The sequence below is a fragment of the Schistocerca cancellata genome, chromosome 2 (assembly GCF_023864275.1).
Source record: "Schistocerca cancellata isolate TAMUIC-IGC-003103 chromosome 2, iqSchCanc2.1, whole genome shotgun sequence".
Lineage (NCBI taxonomy): Eukaryota > Metazoa > Arthropoda > Insecta > Orthoptera > Acrididae > Schistocerca > Schistocerca cancellata.
Genome location: NC_064627.1, coordinates 339,476,203 through 339,502,022, shown reverse-complemented (window position 1 = coordinate 339,502,022; position 25,820 = coordinate 339,476,203). Strand labels below are relative to the sequence as shown.

The 25,820-nt window shown below is 43.0% G+C and overlaps 1 protein-coding gene across 1 annotated transcript in view; it reads right to left on the bottom strand.

The window, feature by feature from the left end:
- LOC126153857 (uncharacterized) overlaps positions 1-25,820 on the bottom strand; it is a 1,728,205-nt gene that overhangs the window by 293,938 nt on the left and 1,408,447 nt on the right. The window contains exon 36 of the mRNA XM_049916098.1: positions 5,597-5,746. Coding sequence (XP_049772055.1) covers positions 5,597-5,746 — 150 coding nt within the window. The remainder of the gene's footprint in view (positions 1-5,596; positions 5,747-25,820) is intronic.

Here is a 25,820-nt window from a genome sequence, read left to right as displayed (position 1 = left end):
TCGTTACGAGCGTACTAATCATGCCTCTTTTCTGGCTCGGGTGGTGGTTTGACAGTTTGTGCAGGTATCGGTCCGTGCGTGCCGGTTTTCGATACACGCTGTGTCCCAGGTTTTCGCCTTCCCTTGTGACCAGCACATCTAGAAATGGCAGTTTCTTGTCCTTTTCTACTTCCATGGTAAATGTTATGTTGGCATGGAGGCTGTTCAAGTGTCTTAGGAAGTCACCGAGCTGTTCTTCACCATGGCTCCACACCTTAGGTTTGCAAGTCGCCGTATCCAGTGCCTGTGCTTCGAATTGTTCCATGAAGAAGTTGGCCACCACTGGACTGAGAGGACTAGCCATGGCGACGCCTTCCATTTACCATGGAAGTAGAAAAGGACAAGAAACTGCCATTTCTAGATGTGCTGGTCACAAGGGAAGGCGAAAACCTGGGACACAGAGTGTATCGAAAACCGACACACACGGACCGATACCTGCACAAACTGTCAAACCACCACCCGAGCCAGAAAAGAGGCATGATTAGTACGCTCGTAACGAGAGCAGGACGAATATGTGAGCCGCAACACTTCAAACGAGAAATGCAACACCTGGAAACTGTTCTGAGGAGCAAAGGGTACTCCACAAATTACATTAGAAGTGTAACAGAGCCAAACACTCGGCGACGTAAGGAACCAGAAAAAGAATTGTCGGGTACGGCCTTTCTGCCATACATTCCCAGAGTGACGGACAGAATCGGCCGTATATTGCGCAAACATGACGTAAAGGCGATTTTCAAACCGACAAGGAAGATCAAAGAGTGTCTTAGATCGGCGAAGGAGAAAAGAGACCCACTTGCAATGTCGGGAATATACCGTATACCATGCACATGCGGAAAAGTTTATGTCGGAATGACTGGACGATCAATTAACACCAGGATCAAAGAACATAAGCGACATTGCAGGTTGGGGCAGGTGGAGAAATCGGCCGTGGCAGAGCACGCACTGAATGAGACCGACCACGTAATAAAATTCGCCGACACGGAAGTTCTGTCTGTAGAGAAGCACTATCACACGCGCTTGTTCAGAGAAGCTGTGGAAATACAAAAACACGCGAACAGTTTCAACAAGAAAGAGGAAAGCCTTAAGGTAAACGGATCCTGGCTTCCCGTACTGCAGCGAACGACCGTCGCAGGTAGCAAGAGGAGAACCGCACCGGAAATGACCGCGGAGAAGCCCTCGGACGTTGGCGCGCCAGGTACATATAATCTACGGCCGCGAGCTCGGCTCCAGTTCACCACCGGCAATGGAGGGTGAAGCTTTGACAATGCCAGCCACTCGTGCTGGCGAAACGTCAGAAAAATCATTATATGAACGTCGGCCGAAGAACCCGAGACAGAAGCCAACAGGCAGTTTGTCAACAAGTGGCCACGAAAGCCTTAACAATTTTGTAATCCACAACTGTTGTAAATCGATCGTCCTTATCCTGAACACTGACACTGGAACGGAATTGACTCCCGAGATGCTCCCACGCATTTTCTGTCAGAGACAGATCTGGGGTCTCTTGCGGGCGACGGGAGTACATCAACATAACGCAGACAGTTTATACGGACGTGTTCCATGTGCTGACGAGAATTGTCCTGTTGAAAACTGACAAGGGGACTCTACCACAGCAGTGGTAACAGATGAGGATCCAGGATGCGCATGACGTACCAGAGTTTCTTCAATCACTCCAGCCTTGACCTGAAGTCCTAACCAATGGATCCCAATACCATGACTCCAGGAGTAACACTGCATTGCTGCCTCAGACACTGGAAACATCGGACGGAGATGATCATCCTGGGTATGCAGAACCGCAATTCATTCCTGAACTCAGTGCGAGCTCATTCATCAGTAGTGAAGAATGCTTCCTGGTCACGTCACCACTCAAAACGCAGACGTTTGTGTTGTGGTGTCGATGGCAGCCTATGGATGGTACGGCACTCCTCTAGACCGGCTGTTTCTGGTCTCTGAGCAATGGTGCGGGATGAGACAGAATGTGGCAGAGAGTGCGCTACTTATTCTTGGCCGGCTGGCGCTGACGTGAAGATTGTTACGATGTGCTCGGTGCACAATACGGCGATTCCCTTGTGGCCGTCAGAGGTGATTGACTGGTGCATTGATGACGAGCACGTCTACCCTTGCGTTCCCATACAGTCCAACATCGGGCTCTTGTTACATCCGAATGCCGCACAAATGAGGATGTGCACGATTCGACCAGCTGGCCAAATGGAGACTCAAATTCTGTCAGACGCTGATTATGCTGTCTCACAAATGTACATGATATCTCAGAGTCATTCATAGTGATAACTCAACCCTTGATATACTCTTCCAGCCTTGTTGAATGCGGTAAACACGAAGAACACTGCGGCGCTGTGGTAGCATATCTATCTGTCACAAAGAATTGCAACTCTAATCATTTACATACATTATGTGATCAAAAGTATCCGGATACATTGCTGAAAATGACTTAATAGTTCGTGGCGCCCTCCACCGGTAATGCTGGAATTCAGTATGGTGTCGGCCCAACCTTGGCCTTGATACCAGCTTCCACTCTTGCAGGCATATGTTCAAACAGGTGCTGGAAGGTTTCTTGGGAAATGGAAGCCCATTCTTCACGGAGTGCTGCGCTGAGGAGAGGTATCGATGCCGGTCGGTTCCGAAACATCCCAAAGGTGCTCTATAGGATTCAGGTCAGGACTCTGTGTAGACCACTCCATTACAGATGTTGTTGTCGTTTAACCATTCCGCGACAGGCCGTGCATTATAAACAGGTGCTCGATCGTGTTGAAAGATGCAATCACCATCCCTGAACTGCTTTTCAACAGTGGGAAGCAAGAAGGTGCTTAAAACATCAATGTAGGCCTGTGCTTTGATAGTACCACGCAAAACAACAAGGGGTGCAAGTCCCCTCCATGAAAAGCACGACCACACCATAACACCACCGCCTCCGAATTTTACTGTCGACACTACACAAGCTGTCACATGACGTTCACCAGGCATTCGCCATACCCACACCCTGCCACCGGATCGCCACATTGTGTACCGCGATTTGTCACTCCACACAACGTGTTTCCACTGTTCAATCGTCCAATGTTTACGCTGCTTACACCAAGCGAGGCGTCGTTTGGCATTTACCGGCATGATGTGTGGCTTATGAGCAGCCGCTCGGCCATGAAATCCAAGTTTTCTCACCTCCTGCCTAACTGTCAGAGTACTTGCAGTGGATCCTGATGCAGTAAGGAATCCCTGTGTGTTGGTGTGGATAGATGTCTGGCTATTACACATTACGACCCTCTTCAACTGTCGGCGGTCTCTGTCAATCAAGAGACGAGGTCGACGTGTACGCTTTTGTGCTGCAGGTGTCCCTTCAAGTTTCTACTTCACTATCAAATCGGAAACAGTTGCCTAGGGATATTTAGCAGTGTGGAAATCTTGCATACAGGCTTATGACACAAGTGACATCCAATCACCTGACCACTTTCGAAGTCCGTGGGTTCCGCGGAGCGCCCCCTTCTGCTCTCTCACGATGTGTAATGACTACTGAGGTCGCTAATATGGAGTACCTGGCAGTAGGTGGCAGCGGAATGCACCTAATATGAAAAACGTATGTTTTCGGGGGTGTCCTGATACTTTCGATCACATAGTGTATGTATGATGTTACACTGACATCCGACCATGTCTTCTGGACGCTTCTTCTTTCTTGCCAGGAAGTGTATGTAATGTAAAATACGAGGTGCATTCAAGTTCTAAGGCCTCCTATTTTTTTCTAACTAACTACTCACCCGAAATCGATGAAACTGGCGTTACTTCTCGACGTAATCGCCCTGCAGACGTACACATTTTTCACAACGCTGACGCCATGATTCCATGGCAGCGGCGAAGGCTTCTTTAGGAGTCTGTTTTGACCACTGGAAAATCGCTGAGGCAATAGCAGCACAGCTGCTGAATGTGCGGCCACGGAGAGTGTCTTTCATTGTTGGAAAAAGCCAAAAGTCACTAGGAGCCAGGTCAGGTGAGTAGGGAGCATGAGGAATCACTTCAAAGTTTTTATCACGAAGAAACTGTTGCGTAACGTTAGCTCGATGCGCGGGTGCGTTGTCTTGGTGAAACAGCACACACGCAGCCCTTCCCGGACGTTTTTGTTGCAGTGCAGGAAGGAATTTGTTCTTCAAAACATTTTCGTAGGATGCACCTGTTACCGTAGTGCCCTTTGGAACGCAATGGGTAAGGATTACGCCCTCGCTGTCCCAGAACATGGACACCATTTTTTCAGCACTGGCGGTTACCCGAAATTGTTTTGGTGGCGGTGAATCTGTGTGCTTCCATTGAGCTGACTGGTATACATGTTCCATATTAATCTTTATTTATCATCCACGTCTCATCCATTGTCACAACCGACGAAAAGAAAGTCCCATTCATGCTGTCGTTGCGCGTCAACATTGCTTGGCAACATGCCACACGGGCAGCCATGTGGTTGTCTGTCAGCATTCGTGGCACCCACCTGGATGACACTTTTCGCATTTTCAGGTCGTCATGCAGGATTGTGTGCACAGAAGCCACAGAAATGCCAACTCTGGAGGCGATCTGTTCAACAGTCATTCGGCAATCCCCCAAAACAATTCTCTCCACTTTCTCGGTCATGTCGTCAGACCGACTTGTGCGAGCCCGAGGTTGTTTTGTTTGTTGTCACACGATGTTCTGCCTTCATTAAACTGTCACACCCACGAACGCACTTTCGACATATCCATAACTCCATCACCACATGTCTCCTTCAACTGTCGATGAATTTCAATTGGTTTCACACCACGCAAATTCAGAAAACGAATGACTGCACGCTGCTCAAGTAAGGAAAACGTCGCCATTTTGAGTATTTAAAACAGTTCTCATTCTCGCCGCTGGCGGTAAAATTCCATCTGCCGTACGGTGCTGCCATCTCTGGGACGTATTGACAATGAACGCGGCCTCATTTAAAACAATGCACATGTTTCTATCTCTTTCCAGTCTGGAGAAAAAAAATCGGAGGCCTTAGAACTTGAATGCCCCTCGTACGTAAAATGTTTGACTGTAAAAGAGGGGGCCATATGCCCCTGATCTTGGCAGATTAAATAAACCAGTAAATGAAAAAATATGCTGTGCTTGGTGTACCGTACGTCAACTAGTGCTTGACAATGGTATAGCAGCCGAACTTGGCCAAATGTGGAAAATAAACAATAGTTACAGCGGAAGACGCAAGCGTGACTCCAGATGTTAATGAAACACAGCGGCCGCGGAGGACTGCGCTTCTGTAAGCTATGCTCTTTAGAGGTAAGCATTATGAGAGCTGGTTAACACACTGGACTCGCATTCGGGAGGACGACGGTTCAATCCCGTCTCCGGCCATCCTGATTTAGGTTTTCCGTGATTTCCCTAAATCGTTTCAGGCAAATGCCGGGATAGTTCCTTTGAAAGGGCACGGCCGATTTCCTTCCCTAACCCGAGCTTGCGCTCCGTCTCTAATGACCTCGTTGTCGACGGGACGTTAAACACTAACCACCACCACTAACCACCACCATTATGAGAGCAGAGAGCGTGTACGCACCTTCTTTTTGGTCTTCCCCCGCAGCAGCTCCTTGACCTGGTAGACCTTGCAGCCGTGCGCAGGAAGCCGTCGACACGTCTGGATGTAGAGCTTCTTCAGCTGCACCTCCGACTCGTACACCGAAGTGTGGAAGAGTTTGCGCTTCTGCTCCTGCAACACAAGGCGGGCGCGCCGCTCAGTGGGCCGCTCAGCGCCAACACCGCGAACGTCTCCACATCGCTCGAGCTTCTGCACGTCTCGACAGAAATGAGTACTGCGGATAATGAGCTTAAAACTATATGAGACTTTATGACATGGGAGACAGGACGGGCAGTCAGTGCACAAGATACCATCACAATTAAACTAAATGACATAATTCACAAGTTGTTAGTATTATTCATAATCACTATCGAAATGTAGCTGCTAAAATAGCATTAATGGTTCAGTTGAAGAAGCAAGAGACTATATTAAAAATGTCATTCGACAACATTTTTAAGCTATTAGAGGTAGCCCTAACACTACACTAAATTTAACAGAATTACAAACGTTGTAAAAATATATATATATATAAATAAAAGCTCATATGGGATATGCTGTTCACGGAATTTGAGATAGAATTCTGGAGAGTTGTTCCAACATAAGAACTAATGTCCTTAGTGATATATGTAATGCACCGCTGGCACAAAGAATTTTTCTACACAGTTGATAATACACCACTGTTGAACACCTTTATAAGAAAGGTGATAAGAAAATTTTAAATAATTACAGTCCATTTTCCTTACTAACATCATTTTTCAAAGTAACGTACTCAAGAATAGTCTTACAATCAAGTAGACACAATGTGCTCAGTACATTATAATTTTGATTCCAGATGTCTTGCACGATTGAAAAAGCTATTTGTACATTCGTTCACCCAAATATCAAAGGTCTTAAATAATAAAATATCACCACGTGGCATCTTCTGTGATTTTTTCTATGCGTTTGAGTGTGTAGATCACGCCAGTCTCTTAGAAAAAGGTTATGTTTTATGGAAGTGGTGACTTAACAAAGAACTGATCTGACTCACACTTAGCAAACAGAATGCAGAAAGTTGTGATGATTAATTCAAACAATGTCGGAAAGATGCCTTATACAAGAGAACGATCTTCCTCTTAACATTCACCAAGCAGAATTTGTACTTTATGCAGACGGTACAAGTGTTATAACAACTCTCATTAGAGAGAAAGTAACAAATGAGATGGTTAATGAAGTTTTTCAAAGAACTTTTAAGGGCGCCTCTGAAAATGGACTCTCCCTATATTTTGATGAAACACGCTATGTTCAGTTCTGTACAATAAACAGCTGTACCATCAACTGATGTAGCTAATGAACAAGGCAGAATGCATCATATTTTTTGGGTCTACCTATCGGTGAAAACTTAAACTGAAGCATATTACTGAGCTGCTTAAAGTTCAGTTGGCTCCGCTCTTCGTATAATTGCCACTCTTGGAAACAAACGAATCAATCTTCTAACATGTTTTGGATATTTCCACTCAGAAATGTCGTTATGGCATAATTTTCTGTGGTAACTCATGACTTAAAAAGAAGGTAATGATTGCACAATAGCAAGCTGTAAATTCCTCATAAACAATCTGTCACAATTTGAGAAGGATAGCGATGTCCACACCTCCAACACTACAACAAAATGTGACTTTTATTACACATTGTTAAAGCTGTCAGTGGGTCAGAAAGGAGTTCAATATGCAGCAACAAAAACTTTTAATGATTATCCGAATAACATAAAATGATTGACAGGTAGCAAAGTAAGTTTTGAATTTAATCTAAGATCATTTATTCTGGCTAACTCTTTCTTTTCCAACGGGAACCTTTTATTTAAAAACTGGTATCCTATAGAACAAAGCCTAGTTTTCAAGTGTAGTTGCATGAATGGGACTGAAACATAATGTGCACATTAATGTTAAAACTAATCATGTATATATAACCTGTAAACTGACTCTTTTCACATCATTTCGATAAAAGAATCTTTCAAATGATCAACGGGATATTTTGCTAACGAACCAACTAACTCAACTCGGAAACATCTTGCTTCACCTTACATGTAACACATATTCAACGTAAGTACACACATAGAGGCACAAGAGCGTTACCGTGGTAGTGATATCAATTTCTAGAGAGGATGAGGAACGGCAGATGTAACTCTCTGAGATAAAGAATTTTGAACGTGCCGTGGCTATTAAAAATATACGCTACACTGGGGTTCGAATCCGAATTCCCATCGTTTCGCGAGAGGTCACCTTACCCTTAAGCAACGTCAACAATCGATAGAGCACGATGTAAATTCCCTGAAGATCGAATTATATTACACACACGGCGCAACAAACATCTTCATGCATATTGTAGGGGAACTCAGACGGAATGGATTCATAAACAGCTCTTTGACTTATATCACATAAATGTCTACGGATATCGATCGATATCTGTGACATGTATTTTAGAAAAAGGCGTGAAACAACACTGGAATATATTAGAGATCGTCAATTGCATTTCAATAAAAATCCGCGTAAATTAGGAGTCCCCAACAATTTTTTTAAATGTAATCTTCAACAACTTATTTAATGGGTCTTTAGTCTTTTAATGGTCATAGGCATATCTCAAAGTGTCTCTTGAATGTTTTATGGGTTCGCTACAAATATAAGCATAACTGGTTATTAAATACTACAGTACTCGTAAACCAACTTTTATGCTTTACTGACGCAGACAATCCAGTCACATTGCAAACAACCTTTGTATTGATGAGAAGTGAAGAAACACATGAATTAAAACACTATGTGTGCGACACAGCAGAGGATATTTGGCGGTGTGATTGCATCGGAGGGACAATCTTCATCGACAGTCCTACTATATTTTGACGCGTATCAAGTGCTTATCATTATTTCGCGTCTTGAGCGTTCCAACGATAGTATGGCATCCTAGATGGCACTGATGTATTTGTCCTTCATTCGTACTACCGTGCTCCCAATATCTCTCTTGCCAAATACAGGATGTACACCGGCAACGAATGAACGTGTATGTGTTGCTCATGAGATCGCTCAATCTCGTGTGAACTTATTCTGTGACTGCAAAAAAATTCTGTCTTGTCTACCCATTTCATTTACATTGTCACATACGATTCAGTCATTTAAATTACAACTTTTAAGAATTTAATAACAATCCAGTTTGTTCTCTAACGCAGTGTTTCAATGACCCTTGAGTCCTCTGTGCAAAGAAGCTTAACAAGTTCAATTTTCACGGGCTTCTGAACAGGGGTTCGCGGTTCACCGCTAAAATTCTTACATGGACGCAACATGCAGCTGAAATGACACGTGAAAGATTAATTATGGTGCTCTGAGCTACTTACGCGCACAAAGTTGTCTTTTGGTAGCGTATTTATGTTGAAGACAAGTGCTGGTCTCAACAAAATTACACTCTCTCTCTTTGCCGGACCTACCTGCTTCTCCATTCTCGATCACAGATGTAAAAAACTGTCGCTGGTCTAAGAAACAAATTCTTCGCTGTCTACGTGCACCGTGGAGCAAAATACTTCCTCAAAGTCTTAAAAAAAAAAGTCTCACAAGAAAACGCTCTGCAGCAGAATCGTCGATTGCAATTTACTTATTTATTTAGATACCAGAACGGTTTGCTGTATCTTCATAATGAAAAAAAAATATGTTACTGCTTGACGGTTTACACAAGTACTCAGTGTGTTAAATATGTGTTTTCTTCCATCAATCTATTATTTAGAACGATAATACTGCAGACAACGAATTAGAATATTGGCGATGTTGTGGGAAGGTGATATGATGGATCTTCTGATTGCACAATGTAGTATAAACATACGCTCCATACTGAACGATTCTGAGATATAGCTTTTGATTACCAGAAGTGGGAATTGTGCAGTTAGTAGCAAATTCACAGATCATTATTTACCCTCTGATGTAGCCGATCTCCATTGTAATTTCAACAACAAAGGATAAGTTAAATAAGATATATTTGACGCTTATTAGCCAATGAAAAACTTGTATCGCATTAGGGAATCTCAAGGAGATAAGAGTCATGGTTGTAGACAAGGAAGAGCACGGGGATAAGACTGAAATAAAAACAGGCAATGACGACCTTGAAGAAATAACCGAATTTCACTATCTCGGTGGAACTAGGTGTAAAACAACAGATGAGTGAAAGAAATCAAGAGAAGAGTGGTAGTAGGCACAACTACCTTCCATAAAAAGAACATTCTACTGGAGAATCACAATGGCTTCCATACTAAAGAAAGGTGTGTAAATACCTTTGTGTGTAGTGTACTTACGTACAGATTTGAAACATGGACGTTACCAAATCAGGAGAACGTCCGCCACGAAGTTGCGGAAATGTACCTCTGGAGGAGTGCTACAGCTCTTGCTTCGAAGACGCTAAGACGAAAAAGTTTCAATCATTACCTCACACCACGTACAACGCCGTGGCCAACGGCCTTCACTTAACGACCGGGAGTAGCGGCATTTGCGTCGGCTTGTCAGTGCAAACAGAAAAGCAACGCTGTGTGAAATGACCAAAGAAATCAATGCGGGACGAACAACAAAAGTATCCGTCAGGACAGTGCGCCAAAATCTGGCGTTAATAGACTATGGCAGTAGATGACTGGCGCGGGTTCTTTGGGCAATAGCACGACATCGCCTGAAGTCCATCTCCTGGGCTCATGACCCGAGATGACAGGAAAACCTTGGCCTGGTCGCATGAGTCCCGATTTCAGTTGGTAAGAGTTGATGGTAGGATTAGAGTGTGGTGCAGACCCCACGAAGCCATGGATCCAAGTTCACAACAAAGCACTGTGCAAGCTGAGGGTGGTTTCACAATGGTGTGGGCCGTGTTTACATTCAACAGTCTGGGTCCTTTGGTCCAAGTGAAGCAATCATTGACTCGAATGGTTATTTTCGCTACTTGAAGGACATTTACAGCCACTCATGGATTTTATGTTCCCAAACGATGCGCCATGTCTCTGGACCACAACTGTTAGAGGTTGGATTGAAGAAAGTTCTGGACAGTTCGAAGAATGACTTGGGCACCCACATCGCCCTACATGAATCCCATCGCATATTTATGGGACATAATCGCGAGGTCAGTTCGAACACAAAATCTTGGACCTACAACACCTTCGCAATTATGGAAAGCTACAGAGGCAGAATGACTCAGTATTTTCTGCAGGGGATTTCCAGAGACTTGCTGAGTCCATGCCATAACTGTACTACGCCAGGCAAAAGACTCACCTCGTTGTTGACAGTTTCGATTCTGAATGAAGGTTTAAAAAGCATTTTGAAAATGCTGTAATTCAAGGGAGTCGAAGTTGGATACTACGCAGAAACATTTGCCATCGATCACCACCGCGCGCTGCCCGATTCCCGCGAAATTCGGACGGCCAGGAAACACGCAAAAATTGTGGAGTGGGAGGATTTTCCGGTCATGGAAGGAGTCGTGTACGGTGCTAGCATAGCAGATTAGCTGTGAGTATGAACACTTTTTACGCAAATTCATTTGTAAAAACGGTAGAAGTCCTACTTTTATCTTCAAACGTGTATTTCTCGGTATTGCGTTTCTCAAGATGACGGAATGACTTTCTGGAATACTAATGAAGATATCTTTCTGGCATTTGGCTGAGTTACTTCTCTGACATGTCCGCAAGGTGCAGTAGGCTAATATTTTTGTATTTTAAGTTATTCATTAGTTAATGCAAAATGCGTGACCAAACAAACACGAGAAAACTAAATCCTTGTTTCAAACGTCCGCCAGTTTATTGTTTTTTTGCCTTATTTCAAGAACTTGTGCTATTATTCCGTGCGATATACTCTACTGATTAAGAAAATTTTTTGTTTTTGGAGTTCCGTACCTCAATCGGTAAAAACTGAACTCTGTAGGATGACCTTGTTGTCTGTCTGTCTGTCTGTTCCACTGTTAAGAATCTTTTTTGTCAGGTCCTGGTAGACATATAAACTTCATATTTATGTCACATACTAAGTTTATGGACCCTTGGCGATGTAAAGGATTTAAGCCCCTACGTCAATGCGTCAAAAGATACGGCCATTGACGTCACATATTTTGATACACGCATACTCACTCATCAAAATCTGTGGGATACCACCCGTTGACCTAGAATCATGACATTTGGTAGAATGCAAGGTTCCGCAGCACAAGTAAAGGAAAAGAATCCGAAAATGGTTGGACTGTAATCACACGTAAAAACAATATATTTTACTGTCTGTTTGTCCATTTGTGAAGACCCCTTTTCCTCAGGAACGGGTTGACGTGCCAAGTTGAATCTGATGTCACATGCTAATATGTTCCTCCTGTATGTGAAACATGTAAGCTTGTATGTCAATGTAGTCAAAACATGTGGCCTTTTTTGTAACGTATTTTGATAATCGCAAAAAGCTATAGGATGGTTCCCATTGATTTATAATCATGAAAGTTGCCAGTAAGCAAGGTTTTGCATTATAAGTAATAAAAAAATCTGAAAATTGTTAATTTGTAGATATATCACACATATATTTTTGCCGTGTTACCCGACTGACTGTCTGTCCCTCGGTTAAGATTCCTTTTTTCTCACGAATGGGTATACGTATCAAATTGAAATTTGTCACATACTAACGTCTACGGTCTCTTGGCGATGTAAAATATTTAAGCTTCTACGTGAATTAAATCAATAGATGGGGTCATTTACGTCATGTATTTGATATCTTGCCAGTGACGATAACAAACAAAAATCGTCGAAATTCTCTATTCATGAGACGGATGAAATATCTATATTCGTAATTAAGTTTGTGTGGAACACAAGTCCTACTCGTATTTACCCAGATTTTTTGATTTGAGAAAAGATTTGGAAACTGTGGGACTTCCGTCATGCACACACCTCGTTCTGAACAGAGCTACTTTAGCTCGTCGTATAAGGGGCTTAATGATGGCTCAATTTCTTACAAAAATCTGAAATGTTGTCCAAGAATAAATAAATAATATGCAAAAAGATATACGTCGGTTACTTAATTAGTTAAATAGTCGTAAAAATTGCTTGTTTTATAGGCTGTCTGAGGGGAGTGGACGCTCAATCTTCTACAAGATTGTTGCTTCAGTTTCCTTGCTAGTGGCTTAACGTTATTTCGATTTACTAGAGGCATTCAATAAGAAACGCAACGCATTTTTTCTCGATCAATTTCGATTGAAAAAATGGAGAATTTGCTGTGGGAAATCGTGGAATATCTCCCTCTTCAGCCCCTGTAGTATCATGAAGTTCCGATAGGTCGCGGCGCTGTACGTAGCCGTCAAAATGGCTTCTGTAAGGGAGGTACATTCGAAGCAGAGAGCTGGTTGGTTGGTTGTGGGAATAGACCAAACAGAGAGGTCGTCGGTCTCATCGGATTAGGGATGGATGGGGAAGGAAGTCGGCCGTGTCCTTTCAAAGGAACCATCCCAGCATTTGCCTGGAGCGATTTAGGGAAATCACGGAAAACCTAAATCAGGATGGCCGGACGCGGAATTGAACCGTCGTCCTCCCGAATGCGAGTCCAGTGTGCTACCACTACACCACCTCGCTCGGTAGCAGAGAGCTGTCATTGAATTTGTTTGGCGGAAAACCAGGAATTGCAGGTATTTATTGGCGCTCACAGAGGGGTACTGAAATCTGGCAGTGAACAAAAGCACGATGAGTCGTTGGGCGAGGCGTCTGTCATGATCGCATCAAGGTTGCGCAAACCTGTCCGATCTCCCGCGTGACGGCAGCCCGCACACAGCTGTGAATCCTGCAGTGCGGACACTCTCATTCGAGGTGATCGACGAATTACAATCAGACACCTCGCTGCAACACTGGACGTCTCTGTTGGTAGCGCTGACACACTCGTCCACCAGTTGTGGTTCTCAACAAAGGCGTGTGCCTGTTGGTACCATGCGGGCATACAGTGCCCCCCTCCCCCCACAGTAAGGTGAAATACGGCCAAAACTGTGGGGAATAATATGGTGTACTTGGTGTACTGGAATCCTGAATAAAACCAACCTGCTTTCAGAAAAGAAAAATGTGTTGCATTACTTACTGAACGCCACTCGTATTTTATTCTCTTCCTTGTTTTCTGGGCTCCGATTCTGGATGCTTCACGGAAATCCGATTTTTTAGTTCATTAAGTTCCTCCCGCAGCCCTTCTCTTGTCCTTGTGAGGAGAGCAGCAAGCGGGAAGAACAGCCAGCGCAGATACCGCGCCGCGTCCTTTCCATTTCCGGGCGTCGTCCGTGCGGCGCCGTTGCTGCGCCACCCCCGCAGAGGCGGGCTGAATGTCACGAGGCTACGCCCTGCAGCTGGAACGGCGAACCCGCGTCACGCAGCTACGCATCTACGCGTCCGCGGGCCGTCGCTCCTCCCACGCCTGCCGTGCGCCAGTACGAGCACTGCGGTGGCACACTGCCGCTCTCGATGTCCGCTCAGATGTTACAGTAAAACTGTTCGACTTGTGCAAAGTCTCCGCATCAGCTGGGCTTCCGTAACTGTGAAAGCACGGTTTTCCCAGTTGCCCTATTTCTGCGATGAGGCACAAAACTCATTTTGCTGGATATTTCCTAAAGAGTGTCGCCTTCTCTCGGTGCAAGGGGCTCTTGATTAGTGCTCAAACAGACGAAATTGCCTCCAAGATGACGTTAGAGAGTAGAGGAATGGGGCTGGAGAGAAGAGGGAGTAAAGCAAGTACAGAAGATAGGGTAGCCGAGGACGAGAGACAGATACCACTGAGAAACTTGAAAGAGAATGATTGAAAAAGTAATATTTACGAACAGCCGAGAGCTGCTGATGAAATAAACTTTTATTCGATATTATTTACTCAGCTTGTATGGTACCTTTATTTCTTTATCCTGTCTACAGTCTTCTGAAAGATTTGATGCAGTTCGCCACGACTTCCTCTCCTGTGCCGATCAATTCATTTCAGAGTAGTGCTTTCACCAAACGTCCTCAATTATTTCTTGAATGAATTTCAATCTCTACCTTCCCCTTCATTTTTTACCCTCTACACCTTCCTTTAGTTATCCACTGATCTTTTAATATATGCCTTGCCATCCTGTCCCTCCGTCTTGCCAATGTTTCCCGCATGTACGAGGCGAGTTTTTTAAGAATCGTTCCGAAATAAAAATGAAACAAGTACATTTTTCTGAGAAACTTTATTTTTACATGAAAGCCTATCCTTTAAGCTACTTTTCGACGTAAGTTCCATCAGCATTAAGACATTTATCTTATCGTACAAACAGCTTTGAATATCGTCCTCGTATAAATCTGTCACTGAAGGTACCTGGGCACAACTTTCGATAATTTAAATTTTCGTTAATAATTGCATAAAGCATATTTCTTGACACTTGGGTCTAAATCGTTAACTATCTGTTCTCTATCACTTTTTCATCAACGTTCTGTACCAACTCGTCAGCAATGAGTGAAGGTCGCTCACTTAGTTCCTCACCTTGCACATTCGTACGGCCATCTTTACGAGCTCTCATCCATTTCTGTACCATCCCATCTTCCATATGTGTCAAAAAGTGTGCTTTGTGCAATTGTTACCCGAACGTTTAAATTACCGAAAGTTTTGCTCAGGTACTTTCACCCGGCAGCATACGCTGAGTCACAAAACAAGCCATGTAAAAATAAACTCCTCGCTCACAGAAAAATGCAGCTTGTTACTGCGGTTTTTCTCAACTGTATCTACCTAAAGAAACGCCGAGTTTGCAAGCTATCACTGATAAAATGAATTTGTTTGCACGCACTAACGTAACTCATCGATACCATGAAGGTCGTGCTTGTCTGTTTCACTTCATCTCGTCAGACGGTGCATTAATTTCGCTGAGTACAATGACTGGCCTCATAGTACTTGCTGTAAGCTGACACCTTTTTGGCTGGTAAAAGCTTGAACCAAATGTTCCACAGTTCCAAATGTAAGTTGTAAAATTCTCATCTTGTGGAAATGTTATATTAATCCTCTTATCCCATTCCAACACTATCCTATTCTCTAGACCATTCTCGCACACAAAATATATAAAGTTTTAAAAGTTCTGTGATCATGTTTTCAGGATCGGACGATGATGCAGAATATGAAGGCTATAAACAGTTAATTACGGGTAACAAATTCACTGTTTGTTACTCGATATGCTAGTCGAACACCACATGACATGAGAATATGCCGCTTTAGTTTTGCGAAGTGCTTACACATTTATTTATGTATAAATTGGTTACTTTGGTTTGATGCAGATAATTTGTAACCTTGTTCTAGATACAAGTTACCACGACTGGGACGCATATCCTGCAGTTAATATCGTTTTTTATACTTCGGGGTGTTCTGTTGTTAGGCCGAACCGAGTAGTATTAATAGAGTAATTGTTCCAAATCATATTTTATTTTAAAATTTAATAGCTGTTAATCGCCGCCTTCTTAATGTAATGTAATTTGTATAAGTCTGACCCTGATTATTAGGGGTATTTATTATTCTTTTTCCCCTTGGTCAATATCACTGATATTTGCTGGAAGTAGCCCGCACCGTACATTACTGAGCACCATGTGTGTGGTTGTAGATCGAGAAGCAGGAAGTGTTCAGCTGAGCGTGCAATTTTAGATGAACCATGAATGCAAAGAAGAATTTTGAACGTCAAAATAAACAGACTGCCACAAACTAATTAATAGAATAATTGTTTACTAAATAAATGTAAACAACGGTACAGCACTCAGAGAGTGTTGCCTGGCGAAAGCCATAACCGTAGCAGCAGAAGTCACTAGTGTGTGGAACATACGGACGACGGGCGACCACACAGTCGTGGAGGAGGCGTGCTTCTGCAGTTTGGGATTATCTGGCACCGCCGAAGACCGTGCATGAAGACGCGAGCTTTACCCCGCAGCTCTTCCATTACCCTAAGTGACTTTTACTGCACTGCGTAATTTATCTCTCCAGCGACTGCTATTTTGGAGGAAAAGCGTTTTTGTGCGCCTAATGCGCAGTGTGTCAGCGTCACTGAGCCAAGAGAAAAAAAAATACCACAGGGGAAGGGTTTTAATTTGCAACGAGGCATGGCGAGTGTCGGTGAAAGGCGATGGGTCGACGACCTGCAACTCGTCTGCAGAAAACGCGCACACCGGCCTGATTAGACTCTAAAGCAAGTCGTCCTTTCTAAGGTCGTTTTTATGCTTCTACAAACACATTCACTTACAAGTTTTCTTTTCAGGAATCACTCACAACAGATTAACCTCTCTTGCCATACAATCCCCAACAGCTGATGCACTCACCATTTAGTTAGCAAAAATGATATTACTAAGTTTAGTACTAACCCCTGTTTAGAACGTGTTACGTAATCAGTATTTTCGTTGCTACACGCAAGCTTCAAGCGTGGACACTTGTTTGTTTACCTACTGATTTATTTAAACCGCCAAGATCATGGTCATCACGCCATTTCTTATACTTAACGGGACCGGCAGATGTGATGTACATGTACAGACAACAAATGTGTACAATTTCAGATAAAAACTGGATGATTTATTCAAGAGAAAGAGCTTCACATTTACATCTACCAGTTTCCGTCTCATGCGGGTAATTCTGCCGTAGTACGTCTTTTTTTGTCCTAGAGTGTATTTAGACTATGAGGGCTAATAGCATTAGATTCAAATGGTTCAAATGGCTCTGAGCACTATAGGACTTAACTTCTGAGGTCATCAGTCCCCTAGAACTTAGAACTACTTAAACCTAACTAACCTAAGGACATCACACACATCCATGCCCGAGGCAGGATTCGAACCAGCGAGCGTAGCGGTCACGCGGTTACAGACTGAAGCGCCTAGAACCGCACGGCCATACAGGCTGGTTAATAGCATTAGACATGAGAGGAGAGAAACCTAGAGTGATAAAACACAGTTAGTGAAGATAGGGGAAAAGAAAGTGGTGTGACTGATTTGAAAATTGAAAAGAGAGAAAGAACCGTAACTGAGAGAAGATGGGAACATTGGATTTACTGTTCGACATCGGGAAAACTGGCCATATACGATAATTTTTGACAAATGTTGTGAGAGTTAGAGAAGGAAATGGTTCAGTTTCTTCTTTAAACATCTTTTAGCCAATGATAACAAAAACTTTCGGCCATTGTGAACCGAATACGCAACAGTTGAAGAAGTAAAAAATAATTGGATTCTTTAGTGAAGACGATGAATGGCATTAATACTTGATGTTAGCCAATAATTTGAACAACTCGGTTGAAGTCACTTATGCTACGTAACGTAACTCGTCTGTTCCATTAGTCTTTATTTTGCACGTTTTTATTTGATCCTTTGATCCCCTACACGTAACAGCGCTACCGTAGACGGAATCCAATCTCGTTAAAAAAGAAGTCATGAAGAAATTTAACACCACTATCAACAGGTTGTGCAATGGGTCAACGTGACACATATACCGTATTACACACACTGATAATGATGCGCGAAAATGCTCAGTATAATTTGATTAGCAAATTAGGCTATTCTATAGGGAGCCATTGGAGACCAAGACTTCCTAGTATCATATTGTCCTAAAGGAGGTAGATTGTATGGGCCGCGGTTGAGTGATTACTGGATGTTTCTCGGCACTTTCGGACCCTTAACAAGAAGTATAATAGACGAGATACTTAAGATCCAAAACAGGCTAGCTCGTATCGTCACGAGTTAGTCATTGGTAAGGACGAGACCGTCAAGTAATAGCTGTACTTCAAGCAGGGGGATATTATTAAAGTTCCGAAAAGACGCACTCCAAGGAGAGTCACGTAACAAACTACCTCCTCCCACACAAAGAGTGATTCAGCTACCCCTACCTATGGTTTTATGCAACCCACAACGCCTTCAAAAACCACGCGCGAGATTTTCATATTCTCTCGCTCGCTGCGTCCAAACTATTAGTACTAAAGGTAAAAGATCAGAACCTTTTTGCAACAAATTTAATGTAGTTAAATTTTGCACGGGAGCACTTTTTCGCTGGAGGCCATGGTTTTTGCATTACCCGAGAAAAACGCGTCTGAAGGTCGCTTTAGTACGTTTTTCTCGAATAACTCGAAAGTTATAGCCTTAAGGTACTACGATAATGATAAAACCAGACAAGTTCAAGATCATGCACAGGCTTACTGACTGTCATTCACTCTGTGCACAGTTGGTGGATGGAACAGGTTAGGTTTTTTATCATTAGTTTTCCAACTGGTTTCATGCTGCTGACCACAAATTTCTCAACTGTGCCAACCTCTTTATCGCAGAGTAGCACTTAGTGCAAGGTCCTCCATTATTTGTCGGATGTATTCAAATCTTGTGCTACAGTTCTCACGCTCTACAACACTCTTAAATACCATAGAAGTTATTCCTTGATGTCTTAATATATGTCCTTTCATCATGTCTTTTCTTCTTGTCAATATTTTCTGCATATATCTCTCGCCACCCTTTCTACAAAGAACGTCCTCATTTCTTCTCAGCCCGATCTTCCTCAAGTTAAGGCCGATATTTGATACTAGCAAGCTTGTTTTGATCCGTGGTACAAAAATTACTTTCCACCAAACACAGTAGGGTGGCTTACCGAATACAGGTATAAAAGTATCAAAGCAGTCAGCAGAAAATCCTAAAGAAAATTTTATTTTGAGTTCGGATTGACGCTGTAAACAATTTTTTGTTTGTTTGAACGGACATGAGTTTCAGAGGAAGAAGGAAGATTAGGGTTTAACGTCCCATCGATGATGAAGTCATTAGAGACTCATTACAAACTCGGTTTGGAGAAGGATTGGAAAGGTAATAGGCAGCGGCCTTTCAAAGGAAGCATCTCACTGTTTGCCTTAACCCTTTCGTATTTTTTTATTGTTTTTTTAATTGGCTTACGGTCCATGGCCATACAGCTGTTTCACTAGTGTAACGTCAGTTACGACGACACGAATGTAAGGACAGCACAACACCCACTTCCTGAACACAGAAAATCTCCGACTCGGCTGGGAATCGAGCCCGGTCCCCTTAAGTTAACAATCAGCCGCACTGACCGTGCAGCTACCGAGGCGGATTTTCTTTTATGGTTGATGTGGCAAGTATGTTACACTAAAGTAATACGCAGTTTCGAGCGTTGGGACGTCTAGACGTCTCATCTGTCTAATGCTAGCATGTCGCGAGGTGCTTCGGGAACTTGGAGAAAATACTACGGACCATGGATGGATGTATAGAAGACTGCGAACGATAAAATAGGGGAGCGTGTGTTTGTAGGTGGAACAGTGCGTCTGTTTCACGAAAATCAGTGTGATGTGTCTGATGTCCTTAGGTTAGTTAAGTTTAAGTAGTTCCAAGTTCTAGGGGACTGATGACCTCAGCAGTTAAGTCCCATAGTGCTCAGAGCCATTTGAACAATTTTTTTCATCGGGATCTCAAGGCAGAGTAATTTTATGATTTTGACAATGATGGCGATACCTGTTAATTCAGTGGATGAAACAGTGAGTCGATATACAGAGCGTAGAGAAAAGAAAAACCCGATAAATAATGTCAGAGCAGGGTAGGGATACAGAATCAAGCAACATTTTCTAGACAACCGTATGTCGCTAATAGACTGTTGTACAGCTACGCCCATTAAAAGACTGCCAATCAGCAATTAGCAAGTGGAAATGTGTCTGAAGAGTGAACGTATTTGGGTGTGTCTAACGGTGCGGTTTTGTCCGATAGCTGCTGCTGAATTGTGTTGCGATAACTGTTCTTCACAGTGATGTTAGATGCAGAAAGTTTGAGCAGTTGCTGCAAAAAAGATGATATGAGAAAAGAAAACAGCGTTTAAAATTAAATTTCTGTTTCCTTTCTCGCCACTGTCTTAATTGGCACTTGCTGATATACTATACTTTTTAGGAATAAAGTTCCTTTATGGTCTCTGTTCAGCAGGGAAGATTAAAGCGTATGTCCTTTAGTTTTCGTTATTAATGACATTGCATCTAATAGTAAACTGTCTTACAGCAGCACTGGTTGTTCAGTAGAGGTTATCATCTCAACAAATTAATGGCGTTGCGGTACTTTTACCGTGGTTGATTTAATAATCAAGTTGCATCCGGCAAACATAACGCAACCAGCCATGGATATGAATTTAAAGTTTTACTAGCTATGACTGTTCGGCTGAATACATTACCTTGGGCTAATTTAATTAGTAAGTCTGCCGTTTAGCGTAGCAGGTGTTAGCTGAGGCGAGTTAATTCAAATGCACACACTTCCGTGCGCTCGTCGATGAATGGTTGCCGTTTCATGGCCTTAGCTCCACAACGGTGTGCATCAGACTTACGGCTGTCTGGAGAATTATGTTCGATTTGGTGTGCTCTACCCTGCTCTGGCCCTATCGGGTTATTTTTCTCAATCCTATTTAACGAGGTATCCTTACTACTAACAAAATGAAGCGACGGCAAAAATACCGTATGCGGAATACGAATAAATCAAAGCTCTCCTCAAGCAGTAGATTGGTTTCATCAGTGCTGTGATCTACACGCATCGTCCTAATGTAAGTGGTATTTCTTCGAGTTCTGTACTCACTTATCGAACCATTCACATACGGACATACGGTTTAACGCCACTCTGATCCATTGTGTAACTCGGCATTCTTTTTTTTCACGCATAACTCATTCCTCGAGTTTGAAGAATCGATAACTGACGCGAAAAAATCCTATGATCGGCTCAGAATTGAACTCCAAACCCTTCAATTGGTAGGTTTACATTTGAGGACATTGGTGCAGTAACCAGAAATGTCCACTTTTGACCAAAATGAGGTTTTACTACCATTGAATAGTATGAAAATTTCTCTCTCATGTGGTGCAAAAATAAGATCTGTCCATGGGACCAATTCAGAATAACACAGGGAATGGACTTCCCGACGTCGGGTATTTGGGGTAAGAACATATATGTCCAGGGCTTGCTTTGTTATTACATCAAATAGTAAGCAAATTATTGAATGTGAAATACATCCAGAACGTTCATTGTGGTTGATGCTACACATCTTTTTTCAGACTTCTTGTTCCATACAGAAAAGCTGTTTCGGTCTAACATCAATAGCGTTAGTGAGAAGTTTGCTGTTTCAAAGTACAGCCTGTAGTTCGCTGTAGCGCATCATTATCACAATTACCTACCACGACTTAGTGATTTAGAAAACCTCAACTACATTTTCTTGTACTGAGGAAAAGTTTCATAAATTGCCTTAGCCAGTTAGATCTGGAAAAAGTAAAGAAGTCATGAAGCTTGCCAAGAACAATGTGCCAGCCTCAGACTTGGAATTTTATAGTAAGGTGGTCTGTGAAACAACTTCATCAGAAGGAGAAATGCAGTAAATTCTTGTTAACAACTCCTCCCCCCCCTCTCACACAGACACAGACAGACACAGACACACACACGCACACACACACACACAGTGACACACACACACACACACACACACACACACACACACACACACACACACACGTCTTCTAGTAGGGTATCTATTTTATTTGTAATTCTTAGTTTGCTCATCATATTCTGTAACCTCTAAAGTGATAATTGTTGTGTTTCTGCAGTTACTTGTTTAGTTTTTGACATCACACTGAAAAAAATAAAGTTGTTTAGTGCAAGTGTATGACAAGTCAAATTTTTAATAATTATCGTAATAAACATTTGTTTGGTTATGTAATAATCTTTTCCGGTGTGTTGGTGCCCTAAATAAAGGTTGTGAAAAGACAAGATCGATTAACAAAGTTACCTGGTCTTCATTTACCATCAATTTTTTTTTAATAAAGCTGTTTGGTGGATTAATATATTCTTTATTTTTAACGATGATCCAGCTACTACCAACACTAGATTCAAACCTAGAATTTCTAAAATAAAGAATTTGTTCCTTTACTGCCGTGAGATCGCGTATAGGACCCTACTGTTTGCTTTGAAACCAGCTTTAATGCATATCAACTAGTAGGATTATTTTACATATAAACTAGCATGATTGTTGGGTATGGCAGACATGTAAGAAGTCTCGTACATCTAGAGCAACACCATATTTTTTACACTTCAATGAACTTTCACTTGTTACCTTCTTAAGTACTACACAACACACTTTTTTGTGACATTGTTGTTCTACTAAATTCGGGTTACGTTCATCGGCAAATAAGCCCATGTTTCCACTTGAAATCTCGTTCTGGCCGTACTCACTGATGGTCTCTTGCGAACACATTACTCAGGTTGCTACGCAGTCTCTAGCAGTTACTGTGCAGTTTTCTTCTTTTCACCGATCTTGTGACACAAAATGATGGATCTGGAGGTATAGATATAAAAACTATAAAAAAGTATCTTTCTACATTCCATCACTGTGTGTCGCAGGGTTGAAAAGAGAGGTATCATCTGGTCTTGATTGTCCATGCAACTCATTCTCCTCCCGTATTCAAGGTAACTTTGAGCTAGTGTCTGCGGTTCTTTAGAATCTGAATCACTGAAGGACAAATCTCTTACTTCATTATCAATGCTCAAAACACTGTCAACAAGCTTCTGCAACACTTCCTCATCATCACCATGAACCATTCTATTCGCCGTGTTGTTTGTTTACTAAGACCGCCAAACCAGCTTGTGATTCGTTTGAGAATACATCTAAGAGCCATCTCTTATCAAGAAATTGAACCCACCTCACAGAGTGAAGCGTACATTTGCGGCCTGAACATATCAAACGATTTAAATTCCACAGCGACTACGTGCTACTACAGCTCACATTTCATGTGAATAGGTTAATCCCAGTATATAATCACCAAAAACTGTCGCCAGACTATGGATTTCGGTCCATAATGAACATCTTCAGATCTGATTAAAAAAAGATGAAGCCTTATTTATAATATCACTGAGCGACTACCCCGGAACCTAGCATCAGATGCAGGTTGCCGACCTAACGGCTTGCAGGGGGAAATAAAAATCTTAGGTTTAATGTTTGGTATAATTACTGACTGAATTTAAAAATTTTAAATGCTTTCATAATCTACGCACTCAGTGGTATGTGTATTGAGGCAGTACGAATTACCCAGACTACATTCATCCAGTGTTTGAGGAGTAGGGCACTTAGCTACTTGTCCGCAGCTCGTGGTGTAGTGATTAGCGTTGCTGCCTCTGGATCACGAGGTCCCGGGTTCGATTTCCGGCCGGGGTGGGGATTTTCTCCGCTCGGGTAGCTGGGTGTTTGTATTGTCCTCATCATTTCATCATGATTCATGAAAGTGGCACGACTGGACTGAGCAATGGTTGGGAATTTGTACGGACGCTGATAACCACGCAGTTGAGCGCCCCACAAACCAAACATCATCGTCATCACTTAGCTACTTACAACAAACCTTACGTATTATTTCAAAGCGTTTGGAAATTTTTTCTCGCTGACAGCCCCGTGCCATCTCCCTCCAACAAAATAATGAAAAGGTTATCTCTGTTCATGCAGTAAAACTTCAGCGTCAGATACGACGTTTAAATTTATTACTTCTTTACTACCGCCTCTAAACGCAACACAGATTTCAGGCAGTATCCACACAATACAGCTGAATGTAACTGCGAAATTATATCATTGTACGACATATAGCTCAGGAAATATGAGGTCATTAACATAGAGATGTTTGAAAAACTAGCTTTTGCTTAAATTTACCCAGGCTATAATAATTCAGTGTTTAACAATGAGACAATGAGAACGCTTAGCGAGTTCCAACAAACTTCAGCCTAATTTCAAAACTTTTCCATACTTTTTCTCGCCTATATGCTTAGCTATCGAAATGTGGTGCTACAGAAGAATGCTGAAGATTAGATGGGTAGATCACATAACTAATGAGGAGGTTTTGAATAGAATTGGGGAGAAGAGGAGTTTGTGGCATAACTTGACAAGAAGAAGGGACCGGTTGGTAGGACATGTTCTGAGGCATGGAGGGATCACTAATTTAGCATTGGAGGGCAGCGTGGAGGGTAAAAATCGTAGAGGGAGACCAAGAAATGAACACACTAAGCAGATTCAGAAGGATGTAGGTTGCAGTAAGTACTGGGAGATGAAGAAGCTTGCACAGGATAGAGTAGCATGGAGAGCTGCATCAAACCAGTCTCAGGACTGAAGACAACAACAACAAGAACATATGCTTAGCGTCCAACAGTCAACACCTTAACAAATTTGTATCACATGTTTGAAGGTGATTCATACATGGGAGTTCAGTTCCTTAAAGAATCTGGGGTTTTCTGGAATTATCGTAATATGATGAAGTGAAAGTGTCATAATGAATGGCTGCGTTGATGACTGCGAGCCTCCCCCCCCCCACCCCCTCCCCACCCCTGGGAAAGTTCGGACTTCGACTTGTATTTCCAGTTGACGCCACCTTGGGCGACTTGCTTGTCGATGAAGATGAAATGACGATGAGAACAACAGAACAACCAGTTCCAGAGCAGAGAAAACCTCTGAGCCGACCGGGAATCGAACCCGGGCTCACTGCAAGGCAGTCAGACGCGCTGACCACTCAGCGGCATAGTCAATATATGCAAACAACGGTGCGAGGCTAGACATGCTGCAACAGGCCATCGACCACGTAGTTCACCGTTTGCTGTCGAAACATATATATACGAACCTCAACGTGGCAGGGCGGCCGGGCAACGAGCATCGGCAGCAGCGCGCCCAACACTGATAGCGGCGTGTCTTTTTTTTGTCAGACGTTCGGCAGACGGAAGCGACAGGTCTGTCAGAAATCACTCTACAAGTGCCGGCCCGTTGGGTGACCCGTGTATAACAATTGGATTGAAGGGGAAAAAATAAAATGAGCTTTCGCCAGTCGGGACGCGCGCGACACAAAAAGAGAAAAAATACTGCAGCGGCAGTAGGGGCAGGCATTTGCAATAAAAATAGCCAGGTGTGCAGTGGCTGATTAGCAACGACGAATGAACGAGGTAGGTGGTGGGTGTTGTGGGAATTGGAGGGGTCGTTCGATGGTAGGGGTGGGGAGGGGGGGGGGAGGAAGGGTCGGAAGCGGACTGTCTATTATGGGAGAAAGCGGGTTGCATCAAAAAAGAGAAGTGGTGGAGTGGGACATAGCACCTGCCACGTGCACGCTGTTGACGTGTAGGGTGCAGTAGTTTCGGAGGGAGGGGAGTGGAGGATGGATTTAGAGAAAGGAGAGGGGCGGGGAAGCTACCTGTATTCCCCTCGACCCCCTCCCCGGATGGCGTATTTGGAAACAGTATTTAGCG